Raw genomic sequence first — 20,595 nt, 5'->3', positions numbered from 1 at the left:
GTTGCTGCAGTGGTAAATTACGATGTTCAATACATTGTATTAAATAAGTACAGTATATAATTATTATCAATAAATGAGATAATTATATCGTTGATTAAGCCCTAACCATAATTAACTATACAGTATTTACAATATTCGTAACCTTATGTTGGTTATTATAAAAATAATTAAAAATTAAAACAAATTTAAATCGTTTGGTCTTTGGTGTAACATAATAGTAATTATTTCCTCGCTGTAGTGCCATACTTATTCTATAAGCCAGGAATGGAAACACCAGCTCTGGAACACCGGTACTATATACCACACTCCTACTTAAATTAGCGCATTTTGAATTCCACGGCCCAATAGTTTCTACTCCATACGTAACAAAATGTAAGTCTGGGCAAAGACATATTTGAGTTGTTTAATATTTTCCACCTGCTCTGTGGTCGCCCTAGCGTTTTTGCTTTGTTTGTCCTAGGAAATAGTAATATCATATTAGTTCGCATACCATTAAATCATAATAAATTAAACAAATAAAGTGAATTTAAATAATCCAAAAACCAGCTAAACAAAATACACGAGTTATTAACAACTTAATTGGGAATATAAAATTTTATGAGAAATAAAATCTATAAGACCAAGGGCACGATTTGAAACAGATTGACTGTGGGAAATTGATTCTTATGCCAATAGGAATAGGTGCTATCGAATTGTAAAGTTTTCTAAAAAGCAAGTAATGTATTGGCAGGCTATCCGCGTTGCCTGTTCCATCACTGTCAATTAGCTGCAGTGAGACGTCATCAATCATAAACATTCTCTCAGAATATCCATCTCAGACTATTGTTTGGATTTTTATACAATTTTTTTTCTACAAAACAGGAAACATTTTAATTACTATAATCAATAATTAGCCATTTTCACCAGATTTTTTGTGTTATGGAATTGTACTAACTGTTATTATACATATTTTTATGTTTTAACGTTACATATAGGTGAAATAATAAGAAAAATAAATATTAACACTAACAGTCAATAGGCGATCTCTAGGCAATTAATTAGAAATTATGATCAAGTATTTTTTTAATGTTTAAATATTCATGAAACAATAATTATTGATTGATTTAAACAATTCATGACTTCATGAGATTTTCCATTGCTTACAATATGCTTGAGAGATTACTTCCTCCGTTATTTTATGGCACACAATAATTTCGAGTGCCGCTCTTTTATAGCTTCAGACATCAGCTGTTTGTTTAAAATTCACCTTGTTACTGCGGAATTATTCAAAGTGTCAGGTGTCCCCAACAAGTGCAGCCCGCATGACGATATGACGTCACCGACGAATAAAAATTGAATATAGAAGAACATAGAAAAATTATTATATTTTAAATTCTTAAAAAAAACAATAGAAAATCAGTATCTATATTCAAAAATGTCTATTAATTTATATTGCAAACAAATATTCATTTTTGTTATTTGAATTTGGAAATGTGTGTTCTAAATTTAAAAAAAAAGTTAGACTCGAGGTTGTTAAAAATGCGCTTAGTAAAAATATATTTACTTATTTATTAAGTATGATGGTGTCCAAAGAACTAGTATAGATTTTTTTTCTTTATTTAAAATAGTGTTTACAATTATAAAAATATTTTATATTTATTATTTTTAGAAAGGCGCCTGTTCAAAGAATAGGTATGTAATAAATTCAATTTAAGTCTAATCTCTTTACTATCTACATATAAACTAAGACAAAAATAATATTTAATTAAAAAGCCTAAAGTTATTCGTGCCAATCAATTAAATAAAATCTGACAACTGACTCAGTTTTGACCAATTTTTTCAAGTTTTATAAATGTGCGTCGTTTCCGAAAGTGTGCGTGCCGAATGCAGGGAAAGAGTATAATACCTGTCACATAAATATAAGTGATTGATTGACCCGCACCCGACTAATGCTTATAGGAAGCAATAAACAGCTGGCGATCCGTTTGAAATTTCATACGTTTGTTTCAAAAGTTGGCTTCGGTTATGGTTAGAATCAGATTAAAATGTATCCGTCCCATCGTTAGATTTTATTCGCTTTCAAGTTAATATCGATTCAATTAATTCGTATTAGATTCATTCCAGCATTTTTCATAACGTTAGAGTAAACAAGACATTTTCCTTTGTCAAAGCCGGAAATCTGTTCATGATACACGTAAATCCATCCCCTGTCCCCTGTCTGTCCTGACGTTGAAAGGTCTCGTCCCCACGTTTTGTTACGCTCCTTGTCAGCGCCTTTTAATCCTATAAGTCGACAATCTTACGTCTTACATTTAATACTTACTTAGAATAAAACACGTTCGTTTATCTCATCGACAGCTCATCAAACTTTTGATTGGTGTCAGGACGGTGACTCAGCTATGCGCTAGCCGCTGTCGAGCTGTCAACGAAACGTTCGGTCGTCATTGCACGTCCATCCACCTCGCGCAGAGCACGCACGCTTGCATTACGCAGCGCACCACCCCTCGAACGTTGAACACGTATACCCGTCTCTGTCCTGCGCTCTGATTCGTCCGTTCGTGGGGCGACTGTCTCTGTTACTCGCGAGCCGTGCGGGGGGAGGGTGCAGCAGGCGGGTCGTAAATCACGAGGATCTCATTCCACGCGGGACCTCCGCCGCTGCCGCAGGCATTGCGCATTTACTTCTAGACCGCCGGCCGCGTCTTTCGTGTCGTGTTTACATTTACATTACTTTTTGGGAAGTCTTCTTGTATTGTAAATTAGTGTTTGATCGATAAGTTGTGTCTCTTAATGGATTCAAAAACTTTTCAACATTCGCCGTTTTGAGAATTCCGAAAAAATTACATCGAAGATGATCGTTGAGCCGGACCACATGAGGTACACCTTTTATTTTATACTAGATCATTGTTTTTTTAGTAAAAACGTTCAATATATTATTCAGAATTTACATATTAAAATTTTTGCTTTTGTTTTTCTGTCTGTACAGTTTAAAAAACTAACCTTGAGATTATGATATAGTTTTGAGTAGCGTTTTGCTTTAATCTACATATTACTGTTTTTCATTAAAACACAGATACACAATAAGAAAATTACTTAATTAAAATACAACTGTAAAGTTTTAATTTTATATTCCTTGATGTTTGACAATGATACTTCAGTCATGTGAAACTTATGAAAGGAAATTAATATTGATAAGTAGCACCTGTGTGCAGTCAGAGGTGGCGTATTGTTGGCAACACTAGCCATTGGCGAACTTTAACGTCCCTAATCTCTCTATTCTCGTTGACAAGATTTATTTTTATTGTTTCGTATTTATTAGAACACATTGTTTTATCTATGTTTGTAAGGTATAATTATTATTATTTTCTTGTAAATTGCATTTACTAAGTCCAGTTTATGGTAACTATAAAACCTTTATCTGGACATTATCTATAATTTAACACAACTATTGCCGTACAATATCAATAATAATGTAATTTAGTTAAAATAAGCGGTGATATTAAATTACAAACGCCAATAAAATGCGTGGATGGATAATACTTAATAGGGATTCGAAAACATTTAAGTTTTAAACAATGTTATAAACTTTAGTCTACAGCATGACGACGTGATTATTACTAAATATTCTTATTATGCGATACCACCCGGATCACTAACAACTTTATCAGTATCAAAATCTAAGATTATTTGAAGAAATTATATGATTGATGAATAAATGTATGTTCATTACCAAATATTTTCGTCGCCCTATATAATTAATTAAGGTTTAAGATATGGAACCGTGTTTATTAATAATAGTTATACCTACCGCTCGGGTACAGCCGCCGCAAAACCGGTTTTGTTACAAATATAATGTAATTGATGCGACTTAAATTTTTTTAAGGATTTATGACATAATGTTAATTGGTGTTATTTCATTGTCAACAGGGAAAGTCCGAGGTGCTTGTCGCGCGAGTCATCTGGTGCACCGCGATGTCCCTCAAACGACTCCGTGTACTCGGGTCGGAGTGCGCCCAGCCTCCCCCTCCCCGCCGCCCTCTCTGCCGCCCTCCCCGCTGCCTTGCCCGCTGCCCTGCTGCCCCCTCACTCGGCAGCCGTTGCAGCATACCTTGGTGCGGCAGCTGCAGCCGCGCAACAACGCCTCCTCATGTCCTGCCAGGAAGACCTGGCTGACGCCGAACGATCCGATGCAGTCCTGGACTTCAGTACAAAACGCAGTGAGTCACCCCCCGATGATGACGATATTGATGCAGATGATGCTGTCAATCTTAGCAAAAATGAAAACTGTCCTTTAGACTTGTCAGTTGGTACTAGGAAAAGAGGACCTGAAAATTCTCCCTCTCCTGTTCCGACTAGAAAAAGTTCTAGGTCAGCAGATTTTAAACCTCTTACTACACCATGGACGACACCGGTTGCCCCACATCTGCCATACTTTGCTGCAGCAGTAGCAGCTGCTAGCTTGTCTCCTAAAGGAAGCTTATCTAGTGATTGGAATGGAAAATTGAAGCATGGCGCACCTACACCTAGCGACGCAACAAAAGCTCTAGAAAAAATGAGTGAATTAAGCAGATTAGGAGGCGAAGAACTCTTTAGATCGGTTCAAAGCGCAGCTTTGGGGGCTGGGTTGACGCCAAACGCAGCGGCTAGACATTCAGCATGGCAATCTCATTGGTTAAACAAAGGTGCGGACCAAACCAAAGACGTTTTGAAATGTGTTTGGTGCAAGAAAAGCTTTAATTCATTAGCAGATCTAACTGTTCACATGAAAGAAGCTAAGCATTGCGGTGTTAACGTTCCCATGCCTCCGACATCAGGAGCTCAGATGCCACAGTCACTTCATCCGCCGTCTAGTTCACCATCGACGCCATCTCACAATTCTTCATCTTCCACTAGTTCATCTAAACCTAATCATAATGACTTAAATATGCTTATTAAGGAAAATATGCCTATACCCAGAAAGTTAGTTCGTGGACAAGATGTATGGTTAGGAAAGGGGGCTGAACAAACTAGACAAATTTTGAAATGTATGTGGTGTGCTGAAAGCTTTCGATCATTAGCCGAAATGACCAGTCACATGCAGCGTACTCAGCATTATACAAACATAATATCTCAAGAGCAAATTATATCGTGGAAATCTTCTGATGAAGCTAAAGGTTCAAATTCTAGTACTCCGGGTACAAACAATACTGTACCTCCTACTACGGGAACAAGTAGTCATGTTAGTGCAGTTTTAACTTGTAAGGTTTGTGACCAAGCGTTTAGTTCTTTAAAAGAATTGAGTAATCATATGGTAAAAAATTCACATTACAAAGAGCATATTATGAGATCCATTACTGAGAGTGGAGGTAGGAGACGCCAAACGCGTGAGAAGCGAAAAAAATCTTTACCGGTAAGAAAATTACTTGAACTCGAAAGAGCACAGCATGAATTTAAAAACGGTGAAGGTAATGGCGTTCCCATGGGAAAGCCTATTCGAGACTTTGGCACTGGTAGTAGAATAACTTGCGAAAAATGCGGTGATAAGATAGAGACTGCCCTATTTGTGGAGCATATTAGACAATGTATAGGCGCGCCGATGTCAAATAGCCAAAGGAACTTTCTGAAAAGTGCGCTTCTTTCTAATAATATTATTCCCCCGGATGTTCCTGGACACGTCACACCGACTAATCGCGATGGAAGGAAAAGCATTAATGATGAAATTCCCTCACCTGGATCCGGACACCACCGGTCGCCTTCTTCTATGAATGACTCGTCTCCAAGCTCCAAAGATCCTAATGCTAGTAACGATAAAAGCTCATCGCCTTCTGTTTTAAATGCCATTGAACAGTTGATCGAAAAGAGTTTCGACACTCGATCTCGCCATTCAGTACCTGGAATGCCTGGTGGTACATCCCATGCACCAATCGGTTCGAGCATCTTAAAAAGACTAGGGATAGATGAAAGTGTCGACTACACAAAACCATTAGTAGATCAGCAAACAATGAATATGCTTAGGAATTACCATCATCAACAAGGCTACGGTCGTCGTGAAAGAAGCGGCAGCGAGTCTAGTTCAATGTCTGAACGCGGTGGGAGTAGAGTCGAATCACTCACCCCAGATAGGAAGTTAGATTCCTATCACATGACTCCCCGTAACACACCAGACACGCGAGGTTCACAGACACCAGCTTCTGAAGCAGACCGGCAATCCGAAGTAAGGATTAAGAAAGAGGTAACAGACGAAGATGAGTGCGAAAACGGTGTTGACTTAAGTAATCAGCCTGTTAGGGTTAAAACTGAGGTTGACGACGATGAAGAACAAGCTCGCCCAAATAGTTCCGTAGAGGAGGATGTCAAACCAACTCTGCCAAAGCGTGAAAGTGAAGGCCCAAGTCCAGTTCCCAGCCCTCGCAGTCCATCCAGTGACCGCTCCGCACCAACGCCTGGCTCTGATAGAAAACCAGCTTCAAGCTTAGGTGCTTTATCTTCAATGTTCGATAATTTAGCTGGAGGTGGATCATCAACTGAACCTAGTTCTTCACGCCGAAGTGGCAGTCATCCATTAGCCGCTCTACAAAAGCTCTGTGACAAAACTGAAAATAATTCCACTCGTGCGCCTCCACCCGCTCCGTCTCCGGCCGGCCCGCCCAGCATCCTAACATTCAGCTGGGCTTGCAATGATGCTGTCGTCACCGATTCTATTATGAAGTGTGCCTTGTGTGACACGCCATTCATATCCAAAGGTGCTTATAGACACCATCTGTCTAAAATGCATTTTGTTAAAGACGGTGCTCTGCCAGAGCCAGTTCCAATGAAAGCCCCACCTCCGGCCGCTTCTCCCGGAACACATAAGAGCGGAGGATCTAATGCCGCTTCGCCTCAAGATCCTCGCAGCCCATCGCAATCGTTCGATGAGAGTCCACACTCGAAATTTTTAAAGTATACTGAATTAGCAAAGCAATTGTCTAGCAAGTACGTGTAAATGTGACGCGCTGACATCTGCCGTGATGATACCATATCCTGCATTGAACCATAATAGGTTTAGGTCGCGATGCGACGCTAAGTATTTCGAAACTCTTTGCCAATTTAATTATTTAGGTAATCGTTAGAGGTCACCGCGTAGTACGGTTAGTGTAATTAATCTAGCGACATAAGTATACGCCAAACGTCTTACGTTCATTTAGATCTAAGAGAATATTTTTAAAATATTGCCTTTAGGTGAAGAGGTTGTTGCGGTCATTTGGCCTATCTTCCACAATATATTGTAATTCCATTTCGATAATTGTAAATATAAGTCACACTAAGTCTTGAAATTTAGATTCGATCTCTTGTAAATGTATATTTTTTGCTAATAATACTAAAGGGAATTAAAAGTAAAGCGCGCGCGGGCGCCGATCGGGCTGTCGCGTTCACGTCAGTATTTTTAACTAATTCGTTGCAATATCTTTCGTGTTACTTAATTTTTATGTAAATCAGAGTTAGAGTTAACATGTTTTAAGTTTAATCTATGTATATTTTGATGTTTTTTGTTTCTAAGATGTCCGTCGATCCTGTAATCTCGGAGATCCAATCTCACATTCGAACCTGTAAATAGACCCAGCCGCAGTCATAGTATGCAATATTAAAATCTCGTTAGTGTAAAGTCGCTCTAGGTACTCTCTTCGCGAGATCGCTATTTATTATTTAGATTAAGTAAGTAAAATTAGGTAACCTACTGTGAACACGTGTATACCATTGTAACAGCGCATTACGGTTGTCCGATTAAAATTATATTTAAAATTATTAAAGTGATATGTTACTATTTCTTTGAGGACAATTACATTCGTATACGTTTAGGCCAATCGGTATTGAGAGAATCTTCCAGTTGTAACAGTTATACGATGATGTATATACGGTCTTTTGAGTGAAAACTCTTTTATATTTAGTAAAGAATATTGTAAACTTGTAATGTGTAAGTCAGACGAAAGTGGATTACCGGAACACGTTTTAAGGAAGCTAAAATATGCTGATCGATTAAAGTTGTACTATTTTTTAAATTCCTTGATGTGTTTCGGAAGTCTACTAAATGATTCTAAAAATATCATTTAAATGTAACTCAAAACGAAATAATGTATACGCTAGCTCTGATGAGAATTGCTCATTCTTAAAATGGTGTTAAAATTGATTTTACCAAATTGAATAATCTTATTTAATATTTTATGTTGTATTTCAAAATGCAATTAAAAGCTCAAAGAAATATATATGTTAAATACTTTAAACGTTATTTTATTTATCTTAATGTCCATATTTTAAATAAATACACGTTTTATATTAAAATAAATGATAACGTAATTATACTAAGGTCTTTTTTATTCTAAATAATTTGATGATAATTTCAATGTTCCTTATATATAACAATGCCAAATATTTGCACAGCCAACGGTCGAAAATAAATTTGACTTATGGTCTTTATATGAGCTGCAATTCTCAAATTGACACATCTTAAATGCAACCTAAGTACTATTTAACTGGGTTTTTTCGAGGCAAAAGCGCGTCTTGCAAAGAAACGCGCGTTGTTATTAAAAAACCAAATACAAGTCTTACTAACTTTGTTAAAACATTATATAAAAGTAATTTAGTTTTATAAACAAAATGCCTTAGCGTATTTCCAAGTGTACATCTACAGCTATTTTAAAAATTGAAACACTAAAAAGGCTAGAATACAATAAAATTAAAGATGAAAATCACAGTTATCAGTGCAAACTAAAACTAGACTAATATATTAGGGAAAACTACTTAATTAGCCACATTGGAGCCCCCGAGGAATCGGACAGGCATCTCGAGTGAGCAGGCGTCGACTTAATCACAGTAACGACGCCACATTTCATGTTCGACGTTAAGAATTGTTCAATGTCTATCGCCGGTCAAGTTTGTATTACTTTATATTAATGTAGGGACAAACAGCAATGGTTAACGTGTAACGGTTTTCTTTCAATGTAGGTCGGACACGTTATTTAGTTTGTAGCAAGTGAAAATCATCTACACAAAAATGTATGAATAAAGGCGCAATATTTACTAAATAATTTATAGTGCTTTTGTGAAAAAAATAATCTTTTAACGTGTGAATATTTTCCTTTAATATTGATATCCGATGTTAGGACCATATCAGAGCGTCATAACTTACATCAAACTTACCAAACCAAACAATTTCACGATATGGCTGTTGTGATGAAAATTTCTAGATGGTTACGTCATGCGGATTCTGCGATAGTGCCTCACGAATAATGAAACCTGTTAGTATTATGGACCACCGGTAAGTGTGTTGTATGGGTAAGTATCATAGTTAACAAAAGATCAAACATAAAAAGTTTCAGAGCTCAGCTATGTACCTACAGTTGAGAATTTCCACTAAGAGGTAGGTAGGAGTTATAAAAGTTTATGACGTGGAAAGTAGTTCAAACAGAAGGAAGGAGATGACTATTGACGTAGTAGGGCCTGTTTCTGTCCTGAACCAGCGGCTACATTATAAAAATTGATATTTTTTGAACGGATTGGACTCTGACGTTAATTTATACGATATGTAACATAATGACAATGGCAGCTGAGAGTAACGCCATTGGGCTAACATGTATGTAGCACGTTTTACAAGTAGTTAATTTATAAAACTTAGTTCATCTGCTTAACACTTTTTTTAATGTCTTCAAGATAAATTATTTTTTTTTCAAAATATATGTGTAAAACAACTACAATTAACACTTTCAAATTATCTTCATAATATTAATTCCACATAGAAGAAGGTAAAATCATTTAAGGAAATATTTTAAAAATTATATAAAAATCTTTTGAATTGGACATTTATCTTGTTTATAGACGAAACTTACTTTAAGCTCACCCCTAACAAAAGAAGCGTAAACCCTTTGACAAATGCGAGGCTATCGCGAACATCAGTCCGCTTATTACCCCAACTAAATCATTTATTGTGCTAAATCTAGCCATTAACTCAACGAGAGGTCGAAGAGACCGATCACTCAAGTGTCGCGTCCGTGACTGACGGGTTAACGTGTTGCCAACTCCCAAATATAAAACTGCCCTGAACAATACTAAAAGCGCATATATCTTTTACTACATAGAACCGTTAATAAGAACTATTTTTTGGTTCTAAATACAAATAAAATCCCCATTTAACTCTTTAAAGAAATAGCGCTAGGCGCTTATTAATTTTGAACGCTAAGGAATTCAAAATTTCGCTAGCAAAATCGCAGAGGCGCTGAATTGGCATCTGTCAACGCGATCTTTAGACTGTAGGGTTGTGCATTGTTGCGGGCCAGAGCAAAGGAGACGCTGGTGCGTAGTTGTAATGTAAAAAAACAGCATTTGCCAATGTTTTTAAGCTTATCTATATCCATAGCTGTGGATCCAGTATACTACTGGCTGTATAGGGATACCGAGTGAACGACGAATATACTTAAGATCATTTAGCGGTGGTTTTACGTGATCTGTATAATATAATTATTTGTAACGAATAAATCAATCCCTATATCACAATTTTACTAATATAAAACACTGGCCATAAATACAAAGCTGGCGTCCTTCGTCTGATTGTCATTGGTAAGAATCTCTAGTCCAACAACAGTAAAGTTGTTCTTATGCAAAATTAATTAATTTATATTATTCTTAAACATTTGCTTTTACTAGATGTTTTTTTTAATTACTATATAAACACTATCTGCTAAGAACTGTTTACTACATACCTAGGTTTTATTATTAGCACGTGTTTTTTCGGGTCTTGAGGTTCTTATATATATATATAAATAGGTAGGACTGATTTAGTCTATTAAATTCAATACGTAAGCAGGTAGAATTGGTTGACCTCCTTCAATTATTAATTATGTATAGCAGACGTCTACTTATTCAATTTACCTCGTACGAGTAGCGCCATCTGTCCGTGATCGATGAAACAATTGTGTTAACGCCCGCAGATTCGCAACAAAGCACAAAAAATTGTCACAGTCATTAATCAAATTATGTGCAATTGTGCATCTTTTTGGTCATTTATATATTTATATATTGTAAAGCTTTTATTGGGATATATTAGGAGTTCTGAATAAGTTAGTACCGATTTATAGTTTATATTTAGATGATCGTCAGAGACTAGGTGAGTGATAAATATTAAATACGTAAAAGCATTTAAATTGGTGCTTCATATTAGTAAAAAAATTGAGGATTGAATTTAATTTGTTTGTATTTTATAATCTACTAGTGGCCGGCCCAGCTTCGCACGGGTGCAATGCTGATGAAAAGCAGGTTTTTATTATGTATTGTTATTTCCGTCACTGGAAAGCTCCGATAATATACGCGTTTGATCGCTGCTAAATAAGCTGTAATGGGCTGTATAGATCTATATTAAATGAACAATGTATTCAAGGTATTTAATTGGTTAAGGATTGATGCTGTAATGGTTAAGATCGCTTCGAAAATTAGCCATTATTTGTCGTAAAAAGTAAATGACAAAAAAAGTTAATGTGGGTTATCCATAAGAGATAGACATACACCATCCCGGACTTTTCTGTAGACCTTTTCAATGTGGACAATACTTAGTACATGTACATTATTTTGATAAAACTCGAAGGGTTCAGCCACTATTTAATGGATGTTATTATACATATTAACCTTCCTCTTGAATCACTCTATCTATTAAAAAAACTGCATCAAAATCCGTTACGTAGTTTCAAAGTTTTAAGCATACAAAGGGACATAGGGACAGAGAAAGCGACTTTGTTTTATACTATGTAGTGATAACGGTAGTATTTCGTATGTGATATTTTTGACAAAAGTATTTATACATATATTTTAAAAAGTATAAAATTTTACTTATAATTATTTTATTATTTTCTTGCGTCCGTCCTTCGATCTCCGGGGTCCTTAATGTTCGAAGTGTCTTCTAAAATTTGCATAAAAGGATCTTCATAGCTGTTTCTAGAAATATATTTTAGTAAAACATGGTCAATAAATACAAATAATAAATATTTTTTTTGATTTTACATTTCAGTCCAATTCAGAATCGAATATATTGATTTATCATCACACTTGTTTGATTTAGATTCGACTTCATTCATTTCAAAACCTAAAATTTCATAATGAAAGAGCATGATTCACACTAAAACTATAAATCGCAAAAGTCCGTTGTCCAAAGCCCTGACGATGACGGATGACGGATGAAGGATGGACGTACTTCCGCGGAGCCGCAGAGAACCGCTCCAGATGTATTCCCGTCGATCAATCCCCGCGACGTTGACGGGTTAGGATATTTTAAGACCAGGTGAAATGTAATATATTAATCTTATACAATGCTAGATACATTTTATTTATAAAATGCTAACGTGTGACCATATTAAGCCTAAGGTGAACCCTGCATGAACCCTGTTAATTAAGCCAGGGAAAACAAATCAAGCGACTCTTGTCTTGGACCAACTTGACGAAGCTTCAGTCACAGATGGCTGATCAAACTCTGCACAAAAACCAATGAAGGAAACAGGTAGTGTACCTGTGTTGTGTGTAGTGTTGGACATTTATTTATTTATTTATAAGTTCTTAAATAAAACAAGAAACAAAACAAGGGAAATAGAACGTAGAATTTGCAAAGAAAATTAAATAAATAAATCAGTGGCGCTGCAACCTCTTTAGGTCTTGGCCTTAGATTTCTGAATCTGTTTCATGATCATTTAAATCTAATAGGCAAGTAGGTGATCAACCTCCAGTGCCTGACACACGTCATTGACTTTTTGGGTCTAAGACATGTCGGTTTCCTCACGATATTTTCCTTTACCGTTTGAGCAAATGTTTAATGTGCACATAGAAAGAAAGTCCATTAGTGATCAGCCGGGGAATCGAACCTACGACCACAGCTGAAGCCACGAGGCCAACACTGCTCGAATTTGCAAACAAGCAAGGAAAATAAACGCATAAAGATAATAATATTATTAATCAAAGGTTGAAACATTTTTATATATATGTATATTATGTATACATACTATATTTGTCATATATTAATGATTTGTAAATGAATCCATGAGTGCAGTTTTGGACACGATCGAAGGACATAAGTAAATAACATGGTATTATCCACAAATATTACTTATTTGCATTTATTGTACCTTTAAATAAGGTACAATGGTGCCTAGATAATCGCCCTTTTGTGTGTAATTAATAGTGACAAAGTTAACCAGTTAGGTAGTCAATAAATCGATTAATTTTTGTGAGTAACGCATATCATTAAGCAGAATACAAGATTTTCTTATAAAAATGACATTCTAAAATCGAGACTCAGGTGAAATGTACTGACGTCATTTTGCGATCTCCATTCCATTTGAATCATCTTTGATATGTGTCACGATGAGGTAAACATACTTGATTTATTTTATGTGGGTTTTATGTTAAATACGAGAAAAATACTGCTATATTTTTCCTAGAATTTTATACATAGTCTATCTATCTTTTATGAATGTCTGGACGTTGAAAGCCGATTAAAAATAAGACAGGAAAATGCCATAACTCCTCAATGGGGCATGAGAGACACACTTATTCACTTGTTCCGTAGTTGTCTTTTTCCACTAACAAAACTTACACGCTTTGTTTAATTTGAAAATTGTTCTTTTTGCAAAGGACAGGCTCCTATGTCTAACATCTTAATAGACCAACACGTTAAATTATCGAGCTCTAACAAATGTTGAGTAATTTAGATGTACTTTATGAAATGGTGTCATCCAATAATTGCACTTAAGTTTAAAAAATGCAAATAGAGGCGTTCAACCTGTAGAACATGAGAATATAAAATGAAGAATAGCACAGCTGAGTTATTTTTTGATATCACATTTTTGCGACATTCAATCAAATAACTCATTAAATCTCGCGTCAAAGATTCACTCTATTTAGATTTTTATAAACTTCTTAACCCATCAATGATGACGTCCCGCCGACAGCTGATTGAGGAGTGAGTAGGGTCGCCATTTGTATTATTGTGACAGAATCAGGTGCGCGCAATGCCCCTCTGACATTTCATATTTTGAGCTCTTAATTTGATCGGCTGTCACATGAAATGACAGTTTAATTTTTGATTACTATTTCACAATTAATACCACTTACTTTTACTTTTTAATTAAATTCAATCTGTATAAGACCTGATGGATAAAAATTAAAAAAAATTGATAAAATTGATTAGATTTGCCAAATCAGTTCTAAGAATAGATATTGTTAATGATTATCACGGTGATGTGTTTAATTTATTACCCACACACAATTATTCCGTCTTTGATTAGACAAACTTTCACAAAGTGTGGTTTAGTAATTGAAATTTTCAGATTGATATTAACTGATTCAGCTATAACTAAAGTTACCATTTATTTTTTTACTCAAAATGGGACATTATTTTAATTTAGGTCAAATAATAAATAGATAATGAAAAACAACACTTTTTGACACAATTATTCATTTAGAAAAAGTTAGTTGATAGTTACGAATCTCAAAATATAGGTATCCAACATGGTTACTTATTTATATTTATCAGAAGATTATCTTATTTTTTTTTATAGATGTGGTGACGATTACAAATAAGAATGAAACTCTTGGCACTTTTTTTTATATTCTACTGCTTAAATTTTCACGCGGTTTCTGAAAACGGGACAATTTGGGCCGGCAGTTCATTTCGGGGACACTCGTAACTGGAAAAAGGGACAATCAAAACGAGACGTCTGAACTAGTGTCACCATAAGTCGACATTTCGCTTACTCTTGTCTATGGTAAAAAATCTACTTACGTTATAACAATGACAGCTCATGAAAAAAACACTTCACAAAGAAGCGACGCATTATAAAGTGATCAGCGGAATCAAACGACCTCGCCCTATTTAAAACAATATTCATAACCGACTAATTCACGTAGCACTTAATCGATTGAAAAATACCCTCAGCCGTAGTATTATTGTTTAATTGCTCGCGTAATTTGAGTCTTAATGCTCACGAGATAGGGTCGCGAAATTACCTAGTTTGAAATATGAGTGGTACAGTCGCCGTCAACAGTGATTGATGTGCGCTGACTGACGTGTGCACGAAAGTAGGGTGTGGAGATGTGAGGTCTAAGTGAAGAGAAAACTTAGTAACGTCGCTAACAAAAACAAATGAATAGAGATATGGTTTTGCTGTTTGCTTTCTCGAAACAACACGTTGCAAATATAGTCTGCATTTTAATAAAAAAAAATATTACTAGCTACTACTTAAAAAATTATAGTTTTCTATATACAAGAGTTACCCTACTCCTTTGATTATTTTCAAAATCTTCAATTTGCGTTTAAACAAAAATATATCCCATCAATGATCTCAATTTAATTTAAAAGGTTTTTTTTACATTTCACATCTTTATTGTTCACAAATGATTTTTTTTATACAGAACTGGGTGTATGCCACATTTCCATCTGATGTTAACTGAGATGCGTCCTATTGGAGGGCACGTCTCTCCAGGAGATAGTAACTTAAGTAACAAATATATATTATCTGTTATTCCACTCAGTTTCTCTTGACTTGCGCCTACAATAGTTACTAATATGTAAACATTGTGCGCACAAGGTGACCAGTTTGGACCCACCTCCCCACGGATGGGTTACGTGTTTGTCGTTTAGTATTGGGTTTTAACAGGAAGAGGTAATGGAAAATCAACAGGGGTTTAAATTAGGGGTTTTAAAGTAATTGAATCACTGTCAATGACTTAGATACTAAGCCTACAACTTCGTCATCTCAATCTACGAATTTCATACAATTTTTACCATGCCTTCTAATACAGTGATCGTACCATCGTGTAGCACCAAAGGAATAAATTTAAATCATAATAATTGATCTAAGTTCAGTAATATAATATTATTAGTCAATATTACAGGGTAAAGACTTATATGAAAGAAAAAGGATATTGTTTAGATACTAAGTAGATAGTCCTTACATGTGATTTAGACATAGACATAGACATAGACATATTATTTATTACAAACAAAACACACACACATAAATACACAACACAGCAGTAATCAAAGAGAAAAAATTAAATAAAAGGATATAAAGAGAGGTATATTATTTTTTTCACTTTCCCCTTCGGTCCGTCTCAAGCATATATTGCGTGTGTGCTGTGGCTGTAAATGGCCCTGGCTCAGCATTATGCTGAGGAGCAGAGTGTTCCACAGCGCTGGTCATTCTGCCAGAGACCACATCAGCTAGTTTGCGCCTCAGTCGCAAAAAAAAAAGAATATATTAATACTCAGTAGGAAATGATAATAATAGTATTATTGAAACTTAGCAATATCGGTAACAAAGTCTTGTGTAATATAGTGTGAAGTAAATAGGTAAAATTTAAGGTTAAAAAGAAGAATAATTGTTAAGTTTTATTATTACAATTTTTTTTTTCTTTTTTTTTGGCGGATTAAAAACTATTATTATTAAACTATATTATAGACCGATACATCTTACCGAATTTTTTGTTTGTTTTCCATAAACGGAGGGTTAGAGTCGGGAGATTCTTTTCTAGATTCATGTACTAGCGGAACAGTGGTTACTGACTTAGTCAGCAAAATCATTGAAGAAACACTTGCAATCTGAAACCAACGTCCACAAATTAAACTGGCATAGTATAAGTCACGACAGATCACACAATTTGTCCTCACGATGACAAGTGTCAATAACGTATATAAAAAGATAAATCTGAGTGCCTTGACCACTTTCACTATATTGTGTGCAACACCGATTATAATACTAAGACAATTTTTTTAAATATTTCTTCGTTCATCAGAATTGAATATGGTTTACTTCGTTGCAGGTCACCTGTCGGCTCTTCTTTGAAGGTGACAAAAAGCTAGAACTACTTTACGTTGGTCCCACATTGGGGCCAACATATGACATCACTTGAAGTATTAATTGCGAGACTTAATCGATTGGCTCCCACGACCGCCGAACAGTGTGCCACAACATTTCAATATTTACCACAGACTATACACGTAATTTTATGCGTTATTTTATTGGAATAAAGTTTAAAATCCGTCGTCCTTTCAGTGCTTCAGTGCTAACTTGTCTAGCGCTCTGTACAGTTTAACGACAGTTTTTGTAACGTCAGAACAGCACTTGGTCGTATTAAACGAGCATCCCGTATGACAACGCCCTTCGATTGCGAGAGATAATATGGATACGTCACGGGTTTCCAAACAATAGTTAAATTTACATTGATCGTAGAAAAAATTATGTCCACGAAACTGTTTCACATACACATTCAAACTTTTCGAGTCTTATACATATTACATAAATCAAAGGTAGCATGGCACAAAACTAGATGACTTTGAGGGGGGGGGGGGGGGACACATGTAGGGGGCCACTAGAAGGTACAGCGGTTAGGTTGTTTAAAGTAATTGAAATCATTGAAGCGGTCTTCACTGTACAGTAAATATATTATATTAAAATGAGATTTTTTCGATTCACTTGACCTTACCCTTTGTTACGCTATGCATTATTACGTTATAAGCGATTTAATTGAATCCGTTTCATTTCAGACTAAACAAAACAGGGCTAACCAAAAACTGTAAGCATCGATAATTACGCGAGCGATCAATCACAATTTCCAATTCAAATGAACTGTTCCCGTGGACATAATTATTCAATTATGACATTAGTTCATTGTTGTGGCTTGTGAGGTATAGAGCGAGAGTTATGCTCATTCCATTTTTATAATTCTGATACCGTTACACGCGCAACTAAAACTATAGGTGACTATATATATAGGGTTCTTTGCAGTAGCAATAATAATGAAATTGAGCCTGAATTATTAATGTATTATTTCATTACACTGCTTTCTTGAAGGACCTTAAGTAAATTAAAATTCTTTCACACATAGTAGTTCACGACCTGTATTAAAAATCGCTCAGTTGTGGAAGAAGATATAATTTTTATCGTTGTTCACGATAGCTATCGAACTCTAGAGTCTAGATTACGCACCACAGAGATTTTTTAGAGCGTGTCCATACGTCGATCGTCGCGCGCTATTAGTCTCTCAAGATTAGTGCGCTGGCGGTTTTGACAATTGATTTATGTCTGTCAAGTCTCGTCACGGCGGCGGCGCAGTAACCCCTCTGCGCCCGCGCACCACACTTTACAAACAGAACACAGATTAATTCATGTAGATACGGTTTATTTGAATAATAGGCATATCAAACAATAGCATTTTCAGAGATATTGGTAAAATTCTCGTGTGACGATGGTCTCGCATTTTTAGTAGAAGAAAACTTGAATTCAATCAGCATTACCTTGCTTTAATTTAATATAAAATTACATTTTCTGAAGTTCGGAAAAGTTACAAGTAAATCAATAACTTTTATCTACTACCAATATTTAACAATATTACACAAGTTATTTTTAAATATAGCGATACATCAATAGCACATCTGTTATATTTTAAACCAATCAATATATCATTGAAACGAAAATAGTTGATCTCAGTTCGCGGGAGAAGTTTTAGCAAGAAAAGAAACAATTCATTTTGATCTATTTTAATGTTTTAATCTCTTACATCTGGATACAATGTTGACATGTTTATTTCTTAACATAATATTTCCTTTACGAATTATTTATTAAAAAATTGTTCAATGGCAGTACAACATACTTTAATCATACAATGAACAGGCGTTGGTGTCTTCCTTCACCCTCCAAACACTATCAGCTAGCATAACGCACACAAAACAAAAAGGTCTATTGTAGACAGTCTAGTGACAGTCGCTCACGCCGATCTTGTATTGCGCAACTACAAATGAAAAGTGCAATTGGTTATTGGTAAGTGAAGTGAAAGTATGAATTGATAAGTGGTCATTACCACTTATCTCCTGTGACAAGGGTGGTCTTGCAGGTGTGTTGCTGCCCTTTTGAAATATCAAATTATATGGCGATTTGGGATTCGTTAACATAATAAATGCAAGCGGATGTTTATTTTTTATGTAAATAAAAATATTTAATGATTATATAATTGTTCATTGCGTAGTAAAAACCTACAGCAATCTATTCCTAGTGGTAAGACGACACTCAATCCTGAAGTCGTCCGTTCGAACCCTGACCAATCGATTTAACTTTTGTGCAATGATTAAACATATAATATTAATGAAAACATTGTTTATATGATATATTATAAGGCTTACCTACTGCAACTAAGGGTAAATTATTAACACTTACTCAAGAATCAGTTAAAGCCGTAGATAGTAGACGTAGTAGACGTATAAAAACCCAACGAAGACAGTGCCTAATGTATAAATTAGCTTCGAATATTTTATAAAATAGAAACTCATTGAGAAAGGTAAACACGTAATGTATGAGTCATTGTTACGCTATACAGAGGCAATTCGTTGTTACAGTCTAATTAACTATATGTCACTCGGCGGGTTGACAGGTAAGTGACGTTGACCTGACATTGACGTGACGGCTGACAGGTGATGAGGACGTGACGCGGCATCGTAATGAAATTGAGTCTGTGAAGTAATTTTATACAGTAAATACGAAGTGGTTTGTATTTTAATTTTATAATTTATATTTTGATATGTTCACAGTTAAGTAGACCTGATCAAATTATAAAATATGCCATACATTATATCTTAAAATTAAGAACGACTATTACGACCATTATCAGGACATTGATCTTTTCCACCTCAAAAAGAGAGATACCAAGAAGTACTTGAAGAAGCGGGAAGACTCTGATTTTTTTTAAGTAGTAGCTTTAAATTCTAAGTATTGTTGTTTTTAAATGATAAATTTCAATTTTATTTAGTTTAATATATTTGTTTATTACTGTAGTTGCCTTTTTTCTGTTTTATATACTGTTTATCTGTGTAATCTGTTTTGCTTTCTGTATTGTCTTAGTGTTTTGTATTATAATATGTATAAGTATAAGCTGTTAGCATACTTATATTTAAATAAATAAATTAGTTATTATAAATAATAAGTTTAAGGTTTTAAAATTATTATGTTTTTCTTTTAATTAAGGGAATTACATCCTGCATTCCTCATAATAGCGAAAGCGATTCGTTGTTCAGTTTTTGAGCTGCACGACCTCAAGGTTATCATCACATTGGATATTGGGAGAATATTAGTACATTTGCAAGAAATAATGTCGGGATATTTATCGCTATTAGTTAATTTGCAGAGTATTGATGCTGCATATAATTCGGAAAATATTTTTTTTTGAATATGATATATACTATCAATAAAAATAACTAATAAAAATCATGATGTTTTAAAAAGTGGATTTTAATTAATTTCCACCTTTGTTTAATAATATGATCTAAAGGATTAAAGATCAACAATTATTTGAGTGTTAGTGTTTTTACGACTTTCTAACTGAACATTATATTATTTAACATTTGTAATAACCATGGTTTTTAATTTTAGGTTTGGATATAATTAAGAGGTTAATGATCCCGTTAAGGAGAGAAACTACTACCTACTAATAAAAAATGCCATAACTATAGCCTTCCATAAAACTCGTGTCCCACTTTTGACATCTGACCAACGTATTGCAAACCAACCTATCATCAATAAACGTCAAATGCATTAATATATGGCCAATTTACTGTACGATTTCACAAAGATGTGCAAA

General features: G+C 34.9%; 1 protein-coding gene and 1 long non-coding RNA gene across 4 annotated transcripts in view; one reads left to right on the top strand and one right to left on the bottom strand.

Annotated features, from left to right (window-relative positions):
- Positions 1–7,394, top strand: part of LOC110999515 (protein tiptop) — a 196,056-nt gene extending 188,662 nt beyond the window's left edge. The window contains exons 1-2 of one of the 2 annotated variants that reach the window (XM_022268596.2): positions 2,420–2,856; positions 3,907–7,394. In XM_022268596.2, coding sequence (XP_022124288.1) covers positions 2,831–2,856; positions 3,907–6,940 — 3,060 coding nt within the window. In that variant the 5' untranslated portion in view covers positions 2,420–2,830 and the 3' untranslated portion in view covers positions 6,941–7,394. Of the gene's footprint in view, positions 1–2,419; positions 2,857–3,906 lie in introns of those variants that run through there. The other variant, XM_022268595.2, reaches the window with a different exon arrangement.
- A 9,038-nt stretch (positions 7,395–16,432) lies between these two features.
- LOC123689552 lies at positions 16,433–19,335 on the bottom strand. Of its 2 annotated transcripts, XR_006750505.1 has the most exons (4): positions 19,179–19,335; positions 18,619–18,756; positions 17,955–18,106; positions 16,433–16,567 (listed from the first exon to the last, which is right to left on the bottom strand). It is a non-coding gene; the product is annotated as an uncharacterized LOC123689552 (long non-coding RNA). The 2 variants fall into 2 exon arrangements; XR_006750504.1 differs by lacking the exons at positions 16,433–16,567; positions 17,955–18,106 and having other exon boundaries at positions 18,490–18,756.
- Between the last annotated feature and the right edge of the window lie 1,260 nt (positions 19,336–20,595).

This window comes from Pieris rapae, chromosome 11, assembly GCF_905147795.1.
Source record: "Pieris rapae chromosome 11, ilPieRapa1.1, whole genome shotgun sequence".
NCBI classification, from domain to species: domain Eukaryota; kingdom Metazoa; phylum Arthropoda; class Insecta; order Lepidoptera; family Pieridae; genus Pieris; species Pieris rapae.
This window is presented reverse-complemented; position numbering and strand designations above follow the sequence as displayed.